Source organism: Eptatretus burgeri, chromosome 8, assembly GCF_056783735.1.
Source record: "Eptatretus burgeri isolate ZD-2024b chromosome 8, Ebu_testis_v1, whole genome shotgun sequence".
In the NCBI taxonomy this organism is placed as follows: Eukaryota; Metazoa; Chordata; class Myxini; order Myxiniformes; family Myxinidae; genus Eptatretus; species Eptatretus burgeri.
The window spans coordinates 92,277,889-92,293,578 of NC_140968.1; the positions used below are offsets into that span (position 1 = coordinate 92,277,889).

At 41.3% G+C, this 15,690-nt stretch overlaps 2 protein-coding genes across 4 annotated transcripts in view; one reads left to right on the plus strand and one right to left on the minus strand.

The window, feature by feature from the left end:
* Positions 1 to 749: 749 nt before the first annotated feature.
* The window catches only part of LOC147022272 (complement C1q tumor necrosis factor-related protein 1-like), a 61,828-nt gene continuing 46,887 nt past the window's right edge, over positions 750 to 15,690 (minus strand). For all 3 annotated transcript variants that reach the window (XM_085892993.1, XM_085892995.1, XM_085892994.1), the window contains one exon: positions 750 to 2,241. In XM_085892993.1, coding sequence (XP_085749119.1) covers positions 1,694 to 2,241 — 548 coding nt within the window. In that variant the 3' untranslated portion in view covers positions 750 to 1,693. The remainder of the gene's footprint in view (positions 2,242 to 15,690) is intronic.
* LOC147022273 (uncharacterized) lies at positions 12,413 to 14,619 on the plus strand (the record flags this gene model as incomplete). Its single annotated transcript, XM_085893536.1, has 2 exons — positions 12,413 to 12,542; positions 12,785 to 14,619. Coding segments are annotated over 2 exons (1,965 nt in total), but the record flags the coding sequence as incomplete, so codon positions are not given.

The following is a 15,690-nucleotide window of genomic DNA, read 5'->3' on the forward strand; positions in this document are numbered from 1 at the left end:
GCAGTACTTTTCTTTGGTACTACAAACACGTGACTTGCAGCTCATCCATTCATAATATTCCAACGGGGTCGTTTTGACATTTTGAGTAAGAGAGCACACAAGAAATACAAAAGATACATCCAAGTACGTGCAGCATTTTGTCTGTGAAGAAACACTTTTTGAAATGCTTCAAATAATATAGTATACTGTAGAATGATAGGTATCAAATTACTGAATACGCCATTTCAAACTTGTCATTGAGAGGAGTAGGATTAATCAGGCAAGGCAGGAGATGTGGAATAAAGAACTATTCTTGCCACTAAAGGCTACCAATGTCAATCTCCATCGGCGGACATTACAGGTCGAACGATAGATGAAATTGACAGGATGTTGATTGAGATATGCGAACCGCCGTGGGAAGCAATACAACGACAAGCTGACGTTTCTGACATTAACATTTGAGCCCAAAACCTCAGCTTCTCCTTGTTTCCAACCACAGTTAACATACCTCAATCAATATTCTGTTGATGCTATCCAAGGCAGGAGACAGTTTCTATGGCCAGAAAATAATTTGGCCAAGCAAATCCTACCCACACTCTGTGTGCAAGAGCACATTGGTTATCTCTCAATAAAATCTCCCCACGAAATGTCCTTGAAATTCTGCAGAACAACTCATCTTGAAATAAAACAAAAACTTTTCCTAAAACAGGAACTTTCAACATAAATGAACTTCTTGGGTTGTTTCACTGTTCTCAATACAAAAACACTGGTAAAGAGAAAGAACACTTTTATTGTCATGGGTGTTTACACAGTTGCATTATATTTTAAGAATAATACACACAGCTAAAGTAAAGTAGAAGCAGAATTGGCTTGAATAGGTTACCGTCAGTGAATTATCTTGTTTGTTGCAATGGTCATGATATTTTCTGATTAAAAACACCCTGTTAATGGAGAATAGAGCGGATTGGCAAAATTTGTGGTCTGTCCAAAATCACTAAAAGAATGGTGATAAGGATTTTGGGATTGTGTTTGCAGTGATTGTACCATTTGCCCAGAAAGCACACCAAAGCCAGCCCTGTATTGGCCCGATCGTGTGCCGACTTAATGCCAATTTATCTGGTCCAAATACAGTACTTGAAAAAGCAATCCAATACTACTGGCTATCTGAGCAACCAATGGTTGTTCACAAACTATTTCAGTTATTACCTTGATCCTCAGTTCATCCCCAAAAATATATCCATTGAAACAATAACATTAACCCTTTGAACCCAAGCGGCCGTTTTACCAGCCGATGTTCAAACCTCCATATACACGAGCGGTTGGTTTACCAGCCACGATTCAGACCTTCATATACCCAAGTGGCCAGATTTTTCTCCAGGGAGCCCAGGGTGGGGGAGCCGAAAGTCCAAGGAGCTCAGGGTTCAAAGGGTTAAATTTGATAAAGAAAACCTTTACTGTACTCATGTCAGTGGAGAGGGCACGAATTAAATATGGTGCAATATGCTTGCTCTTTGATCCAAAGGCACAGTCCAGCTGTATCAGACAGATCAACTTAGTTTTCACCCTCACCATATTGCAAGGCCACTTAATAAACTCTTTTCACAACAAAGCCAACCTATGCATAAAAGGTGGCCAAAAAATTGTCAAGACACTTAAAGAAAAAACACCGATTGTAAGATTAATGGCCAACTCGTGAGATAAATATATAGTAGTTTCAGATGCTGCTTGGCTTAACCAGAAAACCATTGAAAGTTATGTAGGTGTCAACGTCATCACTATACAAGGCATTCTCACGGGATCGCTTGTAGAGTCTAACCCACACCTCATCTCGTTCCTTCAACTCTAACAACACACTCTGGCTCTGCATGATGCTGCGCTCCCCCGGTTGTGCGTACAAGACGACCGTGGCTTCATCGTTGTGCATGATGTGCAGGTATGTTTCCTTGGAGTTCCATGTGTGCACATTCACATTGAAGTAGTATATCCCTGGTATGTAACAGAAGAATCTTCCCGTGAAGACATTGAAATGTCCGTCTGTGTTGACAAACTCTGTGTCAAAGCCCAGTGGAGTGAAATAATCATCACTATGGATTTCAGTGCGCCGAGCGACCGAGAAGGCCGAATAGCGTACCTTGCAGTTTTCTCCTGGTAAACCATTGCTGCCTTTTTGACCAGATAGACCTGTCGGTCCAATTATACCAATGGGTCCTGAAAATCCTCTCTTTCCTGGTGAGCCACGGTCACCTTTATGTCCCTTTCCTCCTGTGGACCGTGAGGAAAAATAAAATAATTTTGGTCAAACGATGAACACTTCCACAAGCATTTCTCATCAAAGTTTACAAATGAAATTGCCATTCACATTGGGTGTTTATAATTCATTAATATACTGAGAGGAGCTTTGCATATTTATGCTCTAAGAACAACCATTAAATTAAGAAAGATTCATTCATTCATTACATCCACCACTGAAGGTCGACGGAGGTAATGCTTACACCCCTGTCTGTTGTGAACAGGGTATCTCAGAAAGTTATGGAGGGATTCGGATGAAACTTGGTGGAAAGGATGCGTGTGTACAAGGTCGAATTGATTAGGTTTTCGTGAAGATCCGGAAACTCGAATTTTTAAGTGATTATTCACAATTCAGTGATCGGGCCAAAAACAGGTTCTTAGGTGATTGGCAATTGAGCCTATGTTAAGGCTCGGTCACACCTTGACGTTTTAGCCAACATATGCCGATTTTTGAATTTTTTTTCTAAAACGCTGGCAAACGTTGAATACGTTATGGGTAAGTTTTGATAGCGTTGAGAGCACGCTGAAAAACACTGCCATACATCGTTGTACACTGGCTTTAAACGTTGTACTTTTTGGTTGTCCTCAAATTTTTTCATGCTTGAAATTTCACGACGTATGCCGGCGTATGACTCACACGTTCTGCTACGCTGGCCACAAGTTGTATGCACGATCTGCGATTGTTGACAGACGTCAACACATGCTACTTGTAAGTTAATCATAAGTTGAGACACGCCGAGGTAATGTTTAACGTACCCGAAACTTATTTCTAACCTATGATTAACGTGTTGTTGGCACGTTACGCGATCGTTGCCACACATTGACAGACGTTACTTTTAAGTTACTCATAGGCTGAAAGACGTCGGTATAATGGATCGTCCTTGCGTCAGCGTCCACGGCCACATCCAGGACACTTATTTGCAGCATTCTTCAAACTTTTCTTCGGCATGACGAGGATGTTCACACTTCGATGTCTAGCTTGGCTATGATTCCAATTATCCATCGGCAGCGTCTATTTAAAATAGTCGAGTTTGAGCGTTTTAACACGCTCAGAAGAAACGCTTCAAATTTCCAAACCCCAGCGTCAAAAAACAAAGGCGAGTGACAGCAATTTAAATCGTTCATTGTAAACAATGAAAATAGTTGAGTGGTACCGTTTAAAAGTCGTTGAGTGTAAAAAAAATCCAATTGTTGAGCGCAAGCCTCTACTTTCCATAGTGGAGATGCAGCCATTTAAATCGTTGAGTGGCAGCCTATGAATAGAAAACCCCACATCACCGGCAAAGATAAACTGCCGCATGATATGGATAAGTTAGGCTATCGTTGGGCATAGTTTGTGAACGCCGGCTTCACGATAATTATTCGTTGGTATACCGTATCTATAAGTAATCAAAGCGCTCTATGCACATTATTCGTTCATTGTGCATTTGTCCATCCCGTTATGAATAGACCTAAATCGTAAAAACAAGCTATAGCTCATTGTTGAAAAAGCCCCATAAAAAATTAGCCGCGAAGAAATTCGAACAATGGTGAAAATATGTCTCCTACTCGTGGACACGCGGACACAAGGACGATCCATCATAACCCACACCCTCCCCCTCACACTCACCTACTACTGCCAACATGAACAAACTACTACTAATACTAATACTAATACTGATACTGATACTGTTACTGCTGACATGGACATCGACTCAAAAAGGACTCGAAAACACTGTTGGGTTCCCCTTTTATGAGCAGCATTTTTATATATCAATTCCCAAAACCGCTGGGAACACGTCTTTATATGGCAGTTGTAAGTTAGAAACACGTTCATTTTTTTTTTTTTTGTCGACCGGAAGACGTCATTGGAATACGTCTACATACGTCGATGTGTGTTGGGACTACGTAAAGAATTGGTTCAAAGCACGTCAAACATAAGTTAGAAATAAGTTTCGCGTAAAAAAGACATTACCGTGACGTGTTTCGACTTATGAGTAGCTTATAAGTAGCGTTTGTGGACGTGTGTAAGCATCCACATATCGTGTGTAAAACTTATCCCCATCGCATGCGGAACGTGTCATACGCCGAGTACGTCGTAAAATTTTGAACATGTTTAAAATTTCTTGACGTACTCTACTTACTACGACGTATGATAGCGTACTTTAGCATTCTACTCACTTATACCAAACTTACTCATACCGTATTTGACGTGCCCCAACGTTTTAGACACATTTTTCTTAGGTCGGCATACGCTGGCAAGATCGCCAAGGTGTGACCGCGATGTTGACACTTCCATTTCTACGGCAGTTATGATTTGAATCGTTGTGCGTCAGCCTTTTAATAGGCTACGTCACGACATCGTCGGCGATGCGTGCAACGCGCTATGCCTAAGTTAGACTATCGTTGGGCATCGGTTGTGTAGGCCGACAACAGGTTCAGCATTCGTTGGTATAAGTTATCTGTAACACAGCGAAACGTTCTGTGTCAATTACCAATGCGTTATACATAAGACCAAGTCGCTATGAATACGTCCGAATCTTTAAAAAAAACATCAAAAGTTCAACATAAGCCAGCGTTTTACATACATTTTAATACGTTGCCATTGCTGGCTAAAACGTCAAGGTGTGACCGGGCCTTTAGAAGAAGGATTAAATGCAAGTTTGTTTTCTGTAAGTTAACCTGTCAGCACATACGCTAGTTTGGATGGACTCCTGAGATTGTGGCATGACACCACCACCACCAATACGACCACTACTACTTCTTCATCGGACCCAATTATTCATATTTTGTGGTGTGGAAGGGCAAAGCCTTTGGCTCTGGTTACTCACGAATCTGCGGTTCAGGCCTGATGTTCTATTGAACCTCAGTTGGGTAGTGATATTTGATTTGTTAAGGGTGTTGGACTCATCTATTTTTGCTCAGTGAAGGACACTGTGGGATCTGTAATGTCCACTAACTAATGCTCGCAGAGGGAGGCCCAGCTTAATATCCATTCGAGAGACAGCAGACTTTGTGATGCAACGCCCTGCTTGTGAAGCATTCATCCCACGGTTTCTGGTCGGGTTGGGAATCGAACACAGAACAGAGCTCAAAGATAAGTGCGCTACCTCTGCGACAGTTCTGTTGGAGTGGACTCGGCATTTTCACGGTGAACAGGTATTTATCAATACTTAACGACAATGTAACACTGTATTTTCAATCCTTTCAGAAATAATTCATGTTGGGGCTGAATGGTCAACAGTCATTGGAAACTCCTTTGATGAATATCCACAAAATATGGTTCACATTGATAATTATACAATACCTAATGATGTTTATGGTCACTCACCTTTCAAAATATTTCTATTTTTCTGGTCCCATAATGCACAATGCTTGGTGTTTGCTTAGTGGTTAGGGTGGTGGGCTTTGGATCCTGGGGTCTTGAGTTCAAATCCTGCTCAGCTGTTGAATTAATACCAGGTGGGGTTAACTCGGCCTGTCATCCTTCCGAGGTCAGCAAAATGAGTGCCAGCATGCTCATATACTTTGTCAGAGTGGTGACCCATCCAGGATTTGCCCAATAGCCAAGGAGACTGCTTAAGCAGCACCAATGCTCTGCACAGAGTATGGTTCTAATCTCCTATAATGCCCTTTTGACAGAAAAATGGAGACACAGCACTATTGTGGAAAGTTAAATGTTTTTTTTTTTGTTTCTTTTTGTCGCATTCCTCACAATCAGTCACCAGGAAGAATTTGTAATTTGGTCAAAGTGTCAGCAATAACTCGCTTACTCTTCTCAAAAGACACCAATGGATATTTAACATCCACAAACGACTGGTGCTGCAGGCAGACAGGTCCTCCAGCTAATTGTCCTTCTAATGGAAGGTAGACATTTATTCATCACACTGCATCCCAGCACCAGGATGGTGGTTTAAATCTGTGTCGGGATTCAAACACAGGTCAAACAGCTCAAACGTGAGTGTCCATAGTAGTGTGGCAGATAACAGCAATTTTTTGAGAGGAATCGTGCAAATGATGATACAAGCATAAATTTGGCACATTTGTTCTCCAGGGGATTCTAATCAAATCTGCCTGATTGGCCATTTGAAAATCCAAAGTTTGAAAAATTAGAAGAAAAAAAAAAAACTTCAAAAAAGTCAAGATCACGAATCAATGTTGGATGCTGGCTGAGATTGGTGAATGTTTCAGAAACATCATCAAAGACGTTCCAAGTCTGCCATGCAGTTTTCTTCCCTTTACCGCAGAAGCCAGACACGACATCACATCCAGTGAACGCATGGAAGTATGGGATCCCTCTCGCTTTCTCAGGCTCTATTGCAGAAACTACCCCATGGACTGGAATCCATCGTGCCTTGGCTCCTTGGCCAAAGGCAATCCACATGTTCTCAAGACCGAGTTGCTGTAAGAATGACAGTAGAGATATTGCTATGACTAGTATGTCCATGTCATTAGCCTTAATGATAATGGACTTGCTACCATCAGTCGTTGCATCCCTGGCATGTACAAATATTCGAGTGTCAGCTTCTTCATGACAACATGAAGACACAGCATCCAGTGACTTCCTTGTGTTGCTAATGGCATCTTCTCCTTTTGTGACAATGAGTGTGCTTGTCGTCTGTGCTTCACACATCTTTTCCGCAAGGAAGTGAAACAGCTCAGTCTTGTTGCTGTCATCTCGAAGAAAGCTTCTCCAGTTACTTGGGGTCTTACTGGTTCCTGTCACTCTTCTTCTGATTCTTTGCCGCCTTTTCGACCTTGCCTCGGACTTGACTTCGGACTAGACTTGACTTCTTGTACACATCAAACACTACGTCCACCCTCTCGTACCTGGCACCATAGGATTCCACCTTTGGGATGATGTCTTCTTTCGCATAGTTATCAGATATCTTTGAAGTGCGTGGAGGTAGGGCATTGATAAGTGCTGAGCCACCGATGATGACTACATCTCCCCTTGGTTCTCTGTCTGGGATATTCACTTGTGCTTCAAGAATTTCAGCCAGCTGTGACTTCAATTTTTTTCGAATTTTTTTTTTTTCAAATTTTTCAAAATTTGGATTTTCAAATGGCCAATCGTGCAGATTTGATCAGAAAGCCCCGCAGAACAGAAATGCCAAATTTGATGCTTGTATCATAATTTGCACGATTTTTCTACTATCTACTACACTATAGCTTTAAGCTATCCTTCCAGCCCTCTTCTCTTGATCACCTGGCATGGATAGGTCACTGGACTCAGCTTCAATTGGATATCTGCATCATGGAGGTTGCCAGAAAAGGTCACAATTTACATGTGTAGGCCTCGTACTTAAATGTTGTAATTTGGGGTTACTGTATGCTTTGGTGAGAAATTAAGACACAATACATACAGACATAAAAAAAAAAATTCAATAAATACTCTCTAAAGTATTAATTTGAATGTCTCAATGTGTACATCATTCATAATGTACATTCAATATTTATGTGGGAAAATAAACTGCCAAGTTTAAGCACAAAACCAGAGATGGGAAAGGTGTTTCACACTGTGCAATTTTCTTGCACATTGTGAAACACCTTTCCCATACAGAGAAAACATTTTCCCAGCCACAAAGCAAAAAGAAGAAAAAGAGCAATCAGAGATTGAAGACACTCACCAGGACTTGTTTTGTGTGGTATTGGTATGTTTTTGTGTCATGAATTTTGTGTGGTGTTTGTGTACTGGTGTGTTACGTAATTAATAACAGACATAACTAGAACTGCCACTTTATAACTGCTGGCAGTGATGACCGTGTACCAAGATGTCCCGCTTTGATGCAACCCCGCTTTGATCGGACACATGACACTGACCCATGATGTTTATTATTTTTCATTTGAATTCAGAATGGGATGAAATTCAATTCAATTCAAATCAAATGGATGACCAAATAGGTACAGTTCTGTATTGGAGTCATAAGAAGGAACCCGGATAGGATTCAAGTTTCAGCTGCTATTCTACCCTCAAACCCAACCAGGCACAGCCAAGTGAGCCTTATTCAAAAAACCAAAAAAACCAAAAAGAACTCAGATTCAAAAAAATATATAAAATTATGGCTGCCAGACCATGTGTCCGATCAGGTTGAAATATATATATATATATATATATATATATATATATATATATATATATATATATATATATTCCCCATCACTACGAGATCATAAATGTGAATTTTCACATCGATCGATGAAGTGGTTCAAGAGAATTTTTTCAAAGATTTTCTATCAATCCAATATGGCTGTCAAACGATGTGACATCAATTATTCTTGAATATACTGGTATCCCCAATGCTCGGGGAACATTTTTGTGAAGTTGCCTCTAAATCTGTCCAATCGTTCTTGAGAACAAGATTTTTTTATGGGTTTTTAGGGTAAATTCAATATGGCTGCCAAACACATGTGACCTTTGACATCAAATGTGTGAATGTTTTGTTCCTCATGTAGAGTTGGTCATTCATGTAAAGTTTTGCTGGATCTGTTAAGCTATTTCAGAGAAGAAGATTTTTTAAGGTATTAAAAAAAAAAGAAAAATGGCTGCCGAATCACGTGACCAACCATGTTATCAATTTTTTGTTCTGTGGACCATTTTATCCCTAGATGACCCTCAAACATTTTCATACTGATTGGATGTAACATTCTACATCTGCAATTATGACGTTGTAATGAAGGAACCTATGATATCATAAAAAAAAATCACACATATTCCCCACGAGGAGTACTTGCCATTTGCCAAGTTAAAATTTTTTCCTTCGTGTGGTTTCAGAGATAGAGGTCCAAAGTGTTTCCATTTTTCCAACATGACTGCCACACAACATGACCTTTCACGTCATAATTATCATAAAAACATTCTACATGAGTGGTTGCTCCAATGTTGAAAATTTTGTCTCAATCCGACAAGCGCTTGTGGAGAAAAACACGAATGTTCCTTGTGGACAAATGGACAAACAAGAAGAAGACGTCATGCAGAGCATGATACTAGCAAAATTCATAAAACAAATTTGACCTCAAAAATAATTGGTGGTTGAATTCAATGACCAAATATGCAACTTCTCTTCAAATTTCAAGTCAATGGGATGAACATTGAGGATTTTAGAAATACCACCTTAGTTGTTGACTTTGGATCTATTTTGACCTTTTGATCCACATTGACCTCAAAAATAATTGAATGGTTGAATTCAGTGATCTGAAATATAAACTATCTTCAAATTTCAAGTCAATCGGATGAAAATTGACAATTTTAGAAATCCAGCCTATGTTGACCTTCAGGCCTATGTTGAACTCAAAAATAATTGGTGGTTGAATTCATTGACTTGACATGTAAATGCTCTTCAAATTTCAAGTCAATGGGATGAACAATGAGGATTTTAGAAATCCCACCTTTGTTGTTGACCTTGGATCTATGTTGACCTTTTCATCCACATGTGACCTCAAAAATAATTGACTCGTTGAATTCAGTGACCTGGAATATAAATGCTCTTCAAATTTCAAGTCAATCGGATGAAAATTGAGGACTTAAAAAATCCCACCCAAGTTGTTGACCTTTGGCCTATGTTGACCTTTGACCTCAAAAACAATAGGCTTCTTCCATATGACAATCTCTTCCATTCGGTGAAGCTTCATGAAGATCGGTTTAAAATTTTGACTTGTAGGCGATAAACAGACAGACAGACATACAGAATAACAAGATGAATAACAAGAATAACATACAGAATGCAGAGCATGATACTTGCAAAATCCACACCCCTCTCCAAAGTTTGCCATGGATACATCATATTGTCCATTTCATTAAGATTAAAATTGACAATCTTAATCAAAGCTCAGGTCAATCTTATGAAAATGGAATCTTTTTTCAAATTGAAGTTGATGATTTTAGAAGTTTGACCTTGAGTTGACCTTTGACCTTTTGATCTCAAAATTATTTGGTTTCCCAATTTAGTGATGCACTATGGAATTGCTGCTTAATTTTCACGTTAATCAGATGAAAATTGACGATTTTAGAAGTTTGGCCTTGAGTTGACCTTTGACCTTTTGATCTCAAAATTAGTTGGTTTCCCAATTTAGTAATGCTCTATGAAATTGCTATTTAATCATGAAGTTAATCGGATGAAAATTGACGATTTTTAGACAAAAATTGATGATTTTAGAAGTTTGACCTTGAGTTAACCTTTGACGATTTGACCTCAAAAATAGTCGTTTTCCCAATTCAGTGTTGCAATATGCAAATCTTGTTCAAATTTCAAGTCAATCGGATGAAAAATGACTATTTTAGAAATTTGACCTCAAGATGACCTTTGACCTTTGGCCTCAAAATCAATAGGCTTCTCAGTTGAGACTACCTCTACAACTTAGTAACGTTTCATGATGATCGGGTTAGAATTGTGACCTGTTGGCGATAAACAGTATATCAGACAGAATTACAAAATTGACTGACCAATATACTTGAAAAATCTTCGATTTTGCAAATAAAAAAAGACAAATGTTCCCAAATGCAATATCCTCTCCTCTGGTTCGGGTAATAAATCCTGGGTGTTCCAAAAAGATTTTCGAGGTTGTTTAATTTCAGCTTTTATTTTTTGAATACAATGTCGAGGGTCATATGAGAGCGAACACACAGAACATACAACAAGGGGAGCAGGAGACAAGAGGGGTGGGAGAGAGGACAAAACAGAACAGAAACATAGGGAGAGGGACGGGGTGGGGTGGGTACACAAAATAAACAAGGTGGACACTAAGGGGACTTTCAGGTCCTTACACGACTGGGACTTTCAGGAAGGACAGCAGGTAATTTGACGGAGGTTGGTTTGGGTCGGATGAACAGGGGAAGAAAAGATTATGGTTTTGGATAGTGGAAGATACGAGATGGTGGTGAACTGCTGTTTTGAAGACCTGGAGGGAAGAGTGGGATAGAAGGGAGTGTGGGAGTTTGTTGCAAAGGTGGGGAAAAAGAGGAATGAAAGAGTGAACGTGAGCAGTGATTCTTGATTTTGGTATTTTTACCAGAAGGGGGTTGCTGGTGGACGTTCAGCGTTCTGCGGAAACATGGGGGTGCGGGCGCATATCGCAGATATAGAAAGGGGGGCGAGGCCAGAAAGGAGTCAGTAGAGGACAGAAAGACCACGGACCTGCCTGTGGTGAGAGAGTGAGAGAACCAAAGACCCAGCATAGTCGCGGGAGATACCAATGATCCTAAATGCCTTGCTTTCAACAGCGTGAAGCTGAGAAAGATGAGAGGCGGGAGCACCAGCCCAGAGGGGAGAGCAGTAGTGGTCAGGAGCTGCAGAGTGCCGAGGCTGCAGACGAAAGCTTTTTATGTGGTCAGGAGCTCAATTGTGCCAAGGAAGGACTTTGCATGATGGAGGATCGGTGACTGGCTTTGAGACGAGAATTATTTCTCGAAAAGGGCCCTGTATAAGGCTCCAGAAGCATTTTTTAGTAAAAGTTGGGAACATGACTTTTTTAACATAATGAAGGTATGCTGAATTCGACTCGACCTGTTCCCAAGCTGAATTTTGAGTTTTTTTACCATCTAATTAGCATAAACAAAATGGCTGCCAAATTGACAATTTTGGGCACTTTCTTGGGACAGCCACGACTATACCAGCGCAATGCTAATCTATTTTACTTGTGAGCAACTGTTAAGTTGTTAAGTTAACTGTTAAGTTGTTAAGGGCTCATGTAGGCCAATACTAATGATTCATTCTTGTTTGCAGGCTACAATGGATCCCGTGATTTGCTTGAAGAGGCCGTCACCTGTAGAATACAGCCTGTGAATATTCTGCCAAACGCATAAAGCCAGAAAAAAAACCTGAGTGAAGCAACTGAACATGGACTCACAACACTCAGGATTGCAGCCTGTAGCAGAAAGAAGCTGAGGGACTCCAAAAATATACACTTAATTGATCGTCTTGAGAATGCATTAGATTCTGCCACAGCCGTATCTCTTGTGTGGCACAGAATGTGCTATGCCCTCTTCACGGATAAGAGTAAAATAGAACGTCTTCAGAGGACTCAGACAGAGTATTCAACAGAGGGAGCAGGTTGCAGTTCAGGTGTTCCAGGTGGTAACAGGCGTTCATTGCGAAAAGATGTGCAGCCAGTCAACTGGAGCCTTTGCATTTTCTGTCAAACTGCAAATAAGAAGGCATGACTGATCTCCGTCATGACTAAGCAAATGAGTGATCAAATAATTCAAGCCTCACATCTTGACTACAAAGTTGGCTTTCGACTGGCAGGAGTGATTGACCTAATTGCATCTGAAGCCAAATATCATCTGCCTTGTCTTAGTGCATTTAACTAGCCTGGTGTTGGCTTAGTGGTTAGGGTGGCTGCTTGGGATCCGAGGGTTTTGAGTTCAAGCCCCGTTGGCCGCTGAATTAATACACCAGGAGGTCGACTCAGCCTGTCATCCTTCCGAGGTCGGCAAAATGAGTACCAGTGTGCTGATAAGGGGGACACTGCATCAGCGGCACAGCCGCGTCCCAACCAATGATGCATCCAGCAGCCACAGGCTGCACTCGATAGAGAGAGAGTGCATTTAACAGGTCTACCTCCAAAACAAAGCAGGAGTCAGCAAATACAGACCTTGCTATGATATGGCTTTGCCAAGAGCTCCATCAATCAGCTGACAAAGGACATGTGATTCTTCTGGATGATGTATGGGAAAGGTATAATGAGCTAGCTGAGGAATCTTCAACCATGATTCAGCCGTCCTATCAAAGCAGAAGAGGAACATTCAAGGAAAAGTTGCAGTCACAGCTTGGGGACATTTTCAATTTCTTTCAACCTCTTGACAGTTGTATATCAGAACGAAAAACCGTATTGATTCCCACCAAGTACCAGCCAACAGCAGTTTTGCAGATGAAAGCAGACACAGAGGAGAGTGAGGAAAAGTTAGCCTTTCCTCAGTATGAGCCCCAGGATGACATTTTCCTTTCACTTGTTCATGTAGCTATGAAAGTCCGTGGAGACATGATGGAAACTCCAGGACACAAAGGGTTCTCAGTCAATGAAGAAGATGCTATAGCATGCATTCCCGAGAGTTTATATATGCTACTGAGACTGATCGTTGGTGGTCAGGAATCCCTTGAAGATGATAAACCTGGGAACAATGAAGAACATGTCCGGAACAGAGTTCTGAGTGTGGCACAACATCTTGTCTACTGCGTCAGTGGTGGCAAAAAATGGACTCCAAAACATGTTGGTCTTGCAAGTACTCTTCATCAAGCGACGTGGTCAAAAGACCGAGTTCAATTGTTCAACAAGGCAGGGCATTGCCTGAGTTACGAAAAGGTGTTGCAAGTAGACACTTCTTTGGCCGAGAGCACTCTCAAATCATTGGACAAAGCAACTGGTGCCATCATTCCACCAAACATTGAGGCAAATAAATTCATCCACTACACCTGTGATAACATTAACATCCTTGATGAAACACTTGATGGAAAGAATACCTTCCATGCAACTCAAATGGCAGCATGGCAACGAGGCCAAACAACTGATGCTTCTCTTAAAAATCTCGAGCTATCCACAAGACATACTTTGATTGTGCAAAATGGTCTGGAGGAGCTACATCCTGTCAGTATAACTCGTGGAAAATGCAAGCCAGTATTCACAGCACCCGTTGACGAAGCCTGCTTCAGCAAATCTGAGGAGGACAATGAGTTTGCAAGACAAGCAAAAGCTACAGACCTCGCTTTCTTCTTGCACCATCAAAATTCAGAGATAAAACCTTCTTGGACATTATTCAATCAGTCATTGCCATCAGAGGAACCAGGACAGACAACAGTTGGATATTTGCCGATAATCCTTGCTCCCGCTCATGAGTTGGATACTTTGAATACTGCCGTGAAAAGATGCATGGCAATATATTCATATTTTGGACAGGAACATAAAGTCCTCACAGTCGACCAAGCGCTGTACTGCAGACTTATGGAGCTAAATTGGTCTGTTCCAGAATACCAGGATAACTTAATAACTCGCCTAGGTGGCCTTCACGTATCGACAAACTTCCTCAAGGCCATAGGAGATCATATGAATGGTTCCGGACAAGCTGAAGTGTGGGTGGAGAGAGGACTGCTTGGGCAAGGCACTGTAGAACTTGTTCTGGCAGGAAAGGCATACAACAAAGCTATGAGAGCACACAAACTGACTTTGCAAGCTCTGTGCCGTCTCCTGATGCCAAGTCTTCTCTCTTTTGTTGCAGAGGTGGATGAGGACTGCCATGCTTGCATTTCCAGGATGACTTCTGATGACGACCCACAGAAGATTCCAGAACTGATAGCATTTCTGGATCAGGAAAAGTTCAGGAAGCTCCTGGATGATTTTGTTGAGAGTAGATCTGATGATGTGAACTTCAGCTTCTGATGGCAATATATGGACATGGTCGCTATACTGCTGCAATACACTCGAGCTCAGTGTGATAGCATCTGGGATCTCCATCTTTACTCTTTCAGTCTGATGTTGCCCAACTTCAAGCGGCATGACCACCTGAACTATGCACGATGGGGTCCAGTGTATCTAGTGGAGATGCATCAGCTTCCAGAACCTGTTTTAACAGAGTTCCAAAGAGGCAATTTTGTAGTCAAGAGATCTGCTCACAAGTTCAGCCAAGTAGATCCTGACCAGGCCATGGAATGGATAAATGGCACAGGCAAGAAAGGAGGTGGTATTATTGGTATCACCAAGACAACATCAGCTCTGTGTAGGTGGACACTCTCCTTTAACCTGAGATCTCACATAACAGAGCAAACCCATGGAATGTACAGTCTCCACTGTGGGAGTACAGACCTTCACAACGAAGCAGCCAAATCACGACAAACGAGAGACAATGATGACGAGAATTCTTTACTTTCCACTTTCCAGGGATTCGGTGTGTTCTCATCTGCATCACATCCAGGTACGTTGCAAAACCTTGCTACAAAAGACCTAGCAACAGAGTCAATTCAAGAATCACTACTACGTGCCAAGGAGTTTGGACAAGAAGAAGTCAAGAAATTTGTTCAGGACAAGTTGATCATGGCTGAGCAATGTGATAAGCCACATGTTTCAATCCATGACCATCTGCGCAGGAATAACGCCCCAACATTTGCCACTTTATACGAAGTGGTTAAACACACAAAGGACAAAGACAAGAAAATTGTCCTGGAGACAGACAGAAATGTCCTTCGACATCTAATTACTGCCTATGAGGTGGGTTGGCCAGTTCAATTGCCATCTGTACTTAAACATGAGCTTCCTCCAGTCCCTGTATCCCTTGCCGAAATGAATGGTACACTACACACTGGAAACAAGTCATTACTTGCGAACGTGATAACAGAAGACATAGACTGTCCTGAGACAATTCAAATTCATTATACGTCAACTTGCCTTATCATTGATGGACAAGCATTGGTAGTAGCTCTTGGAAAGCCTGATGATGCTGTAACCTTTGGAGAT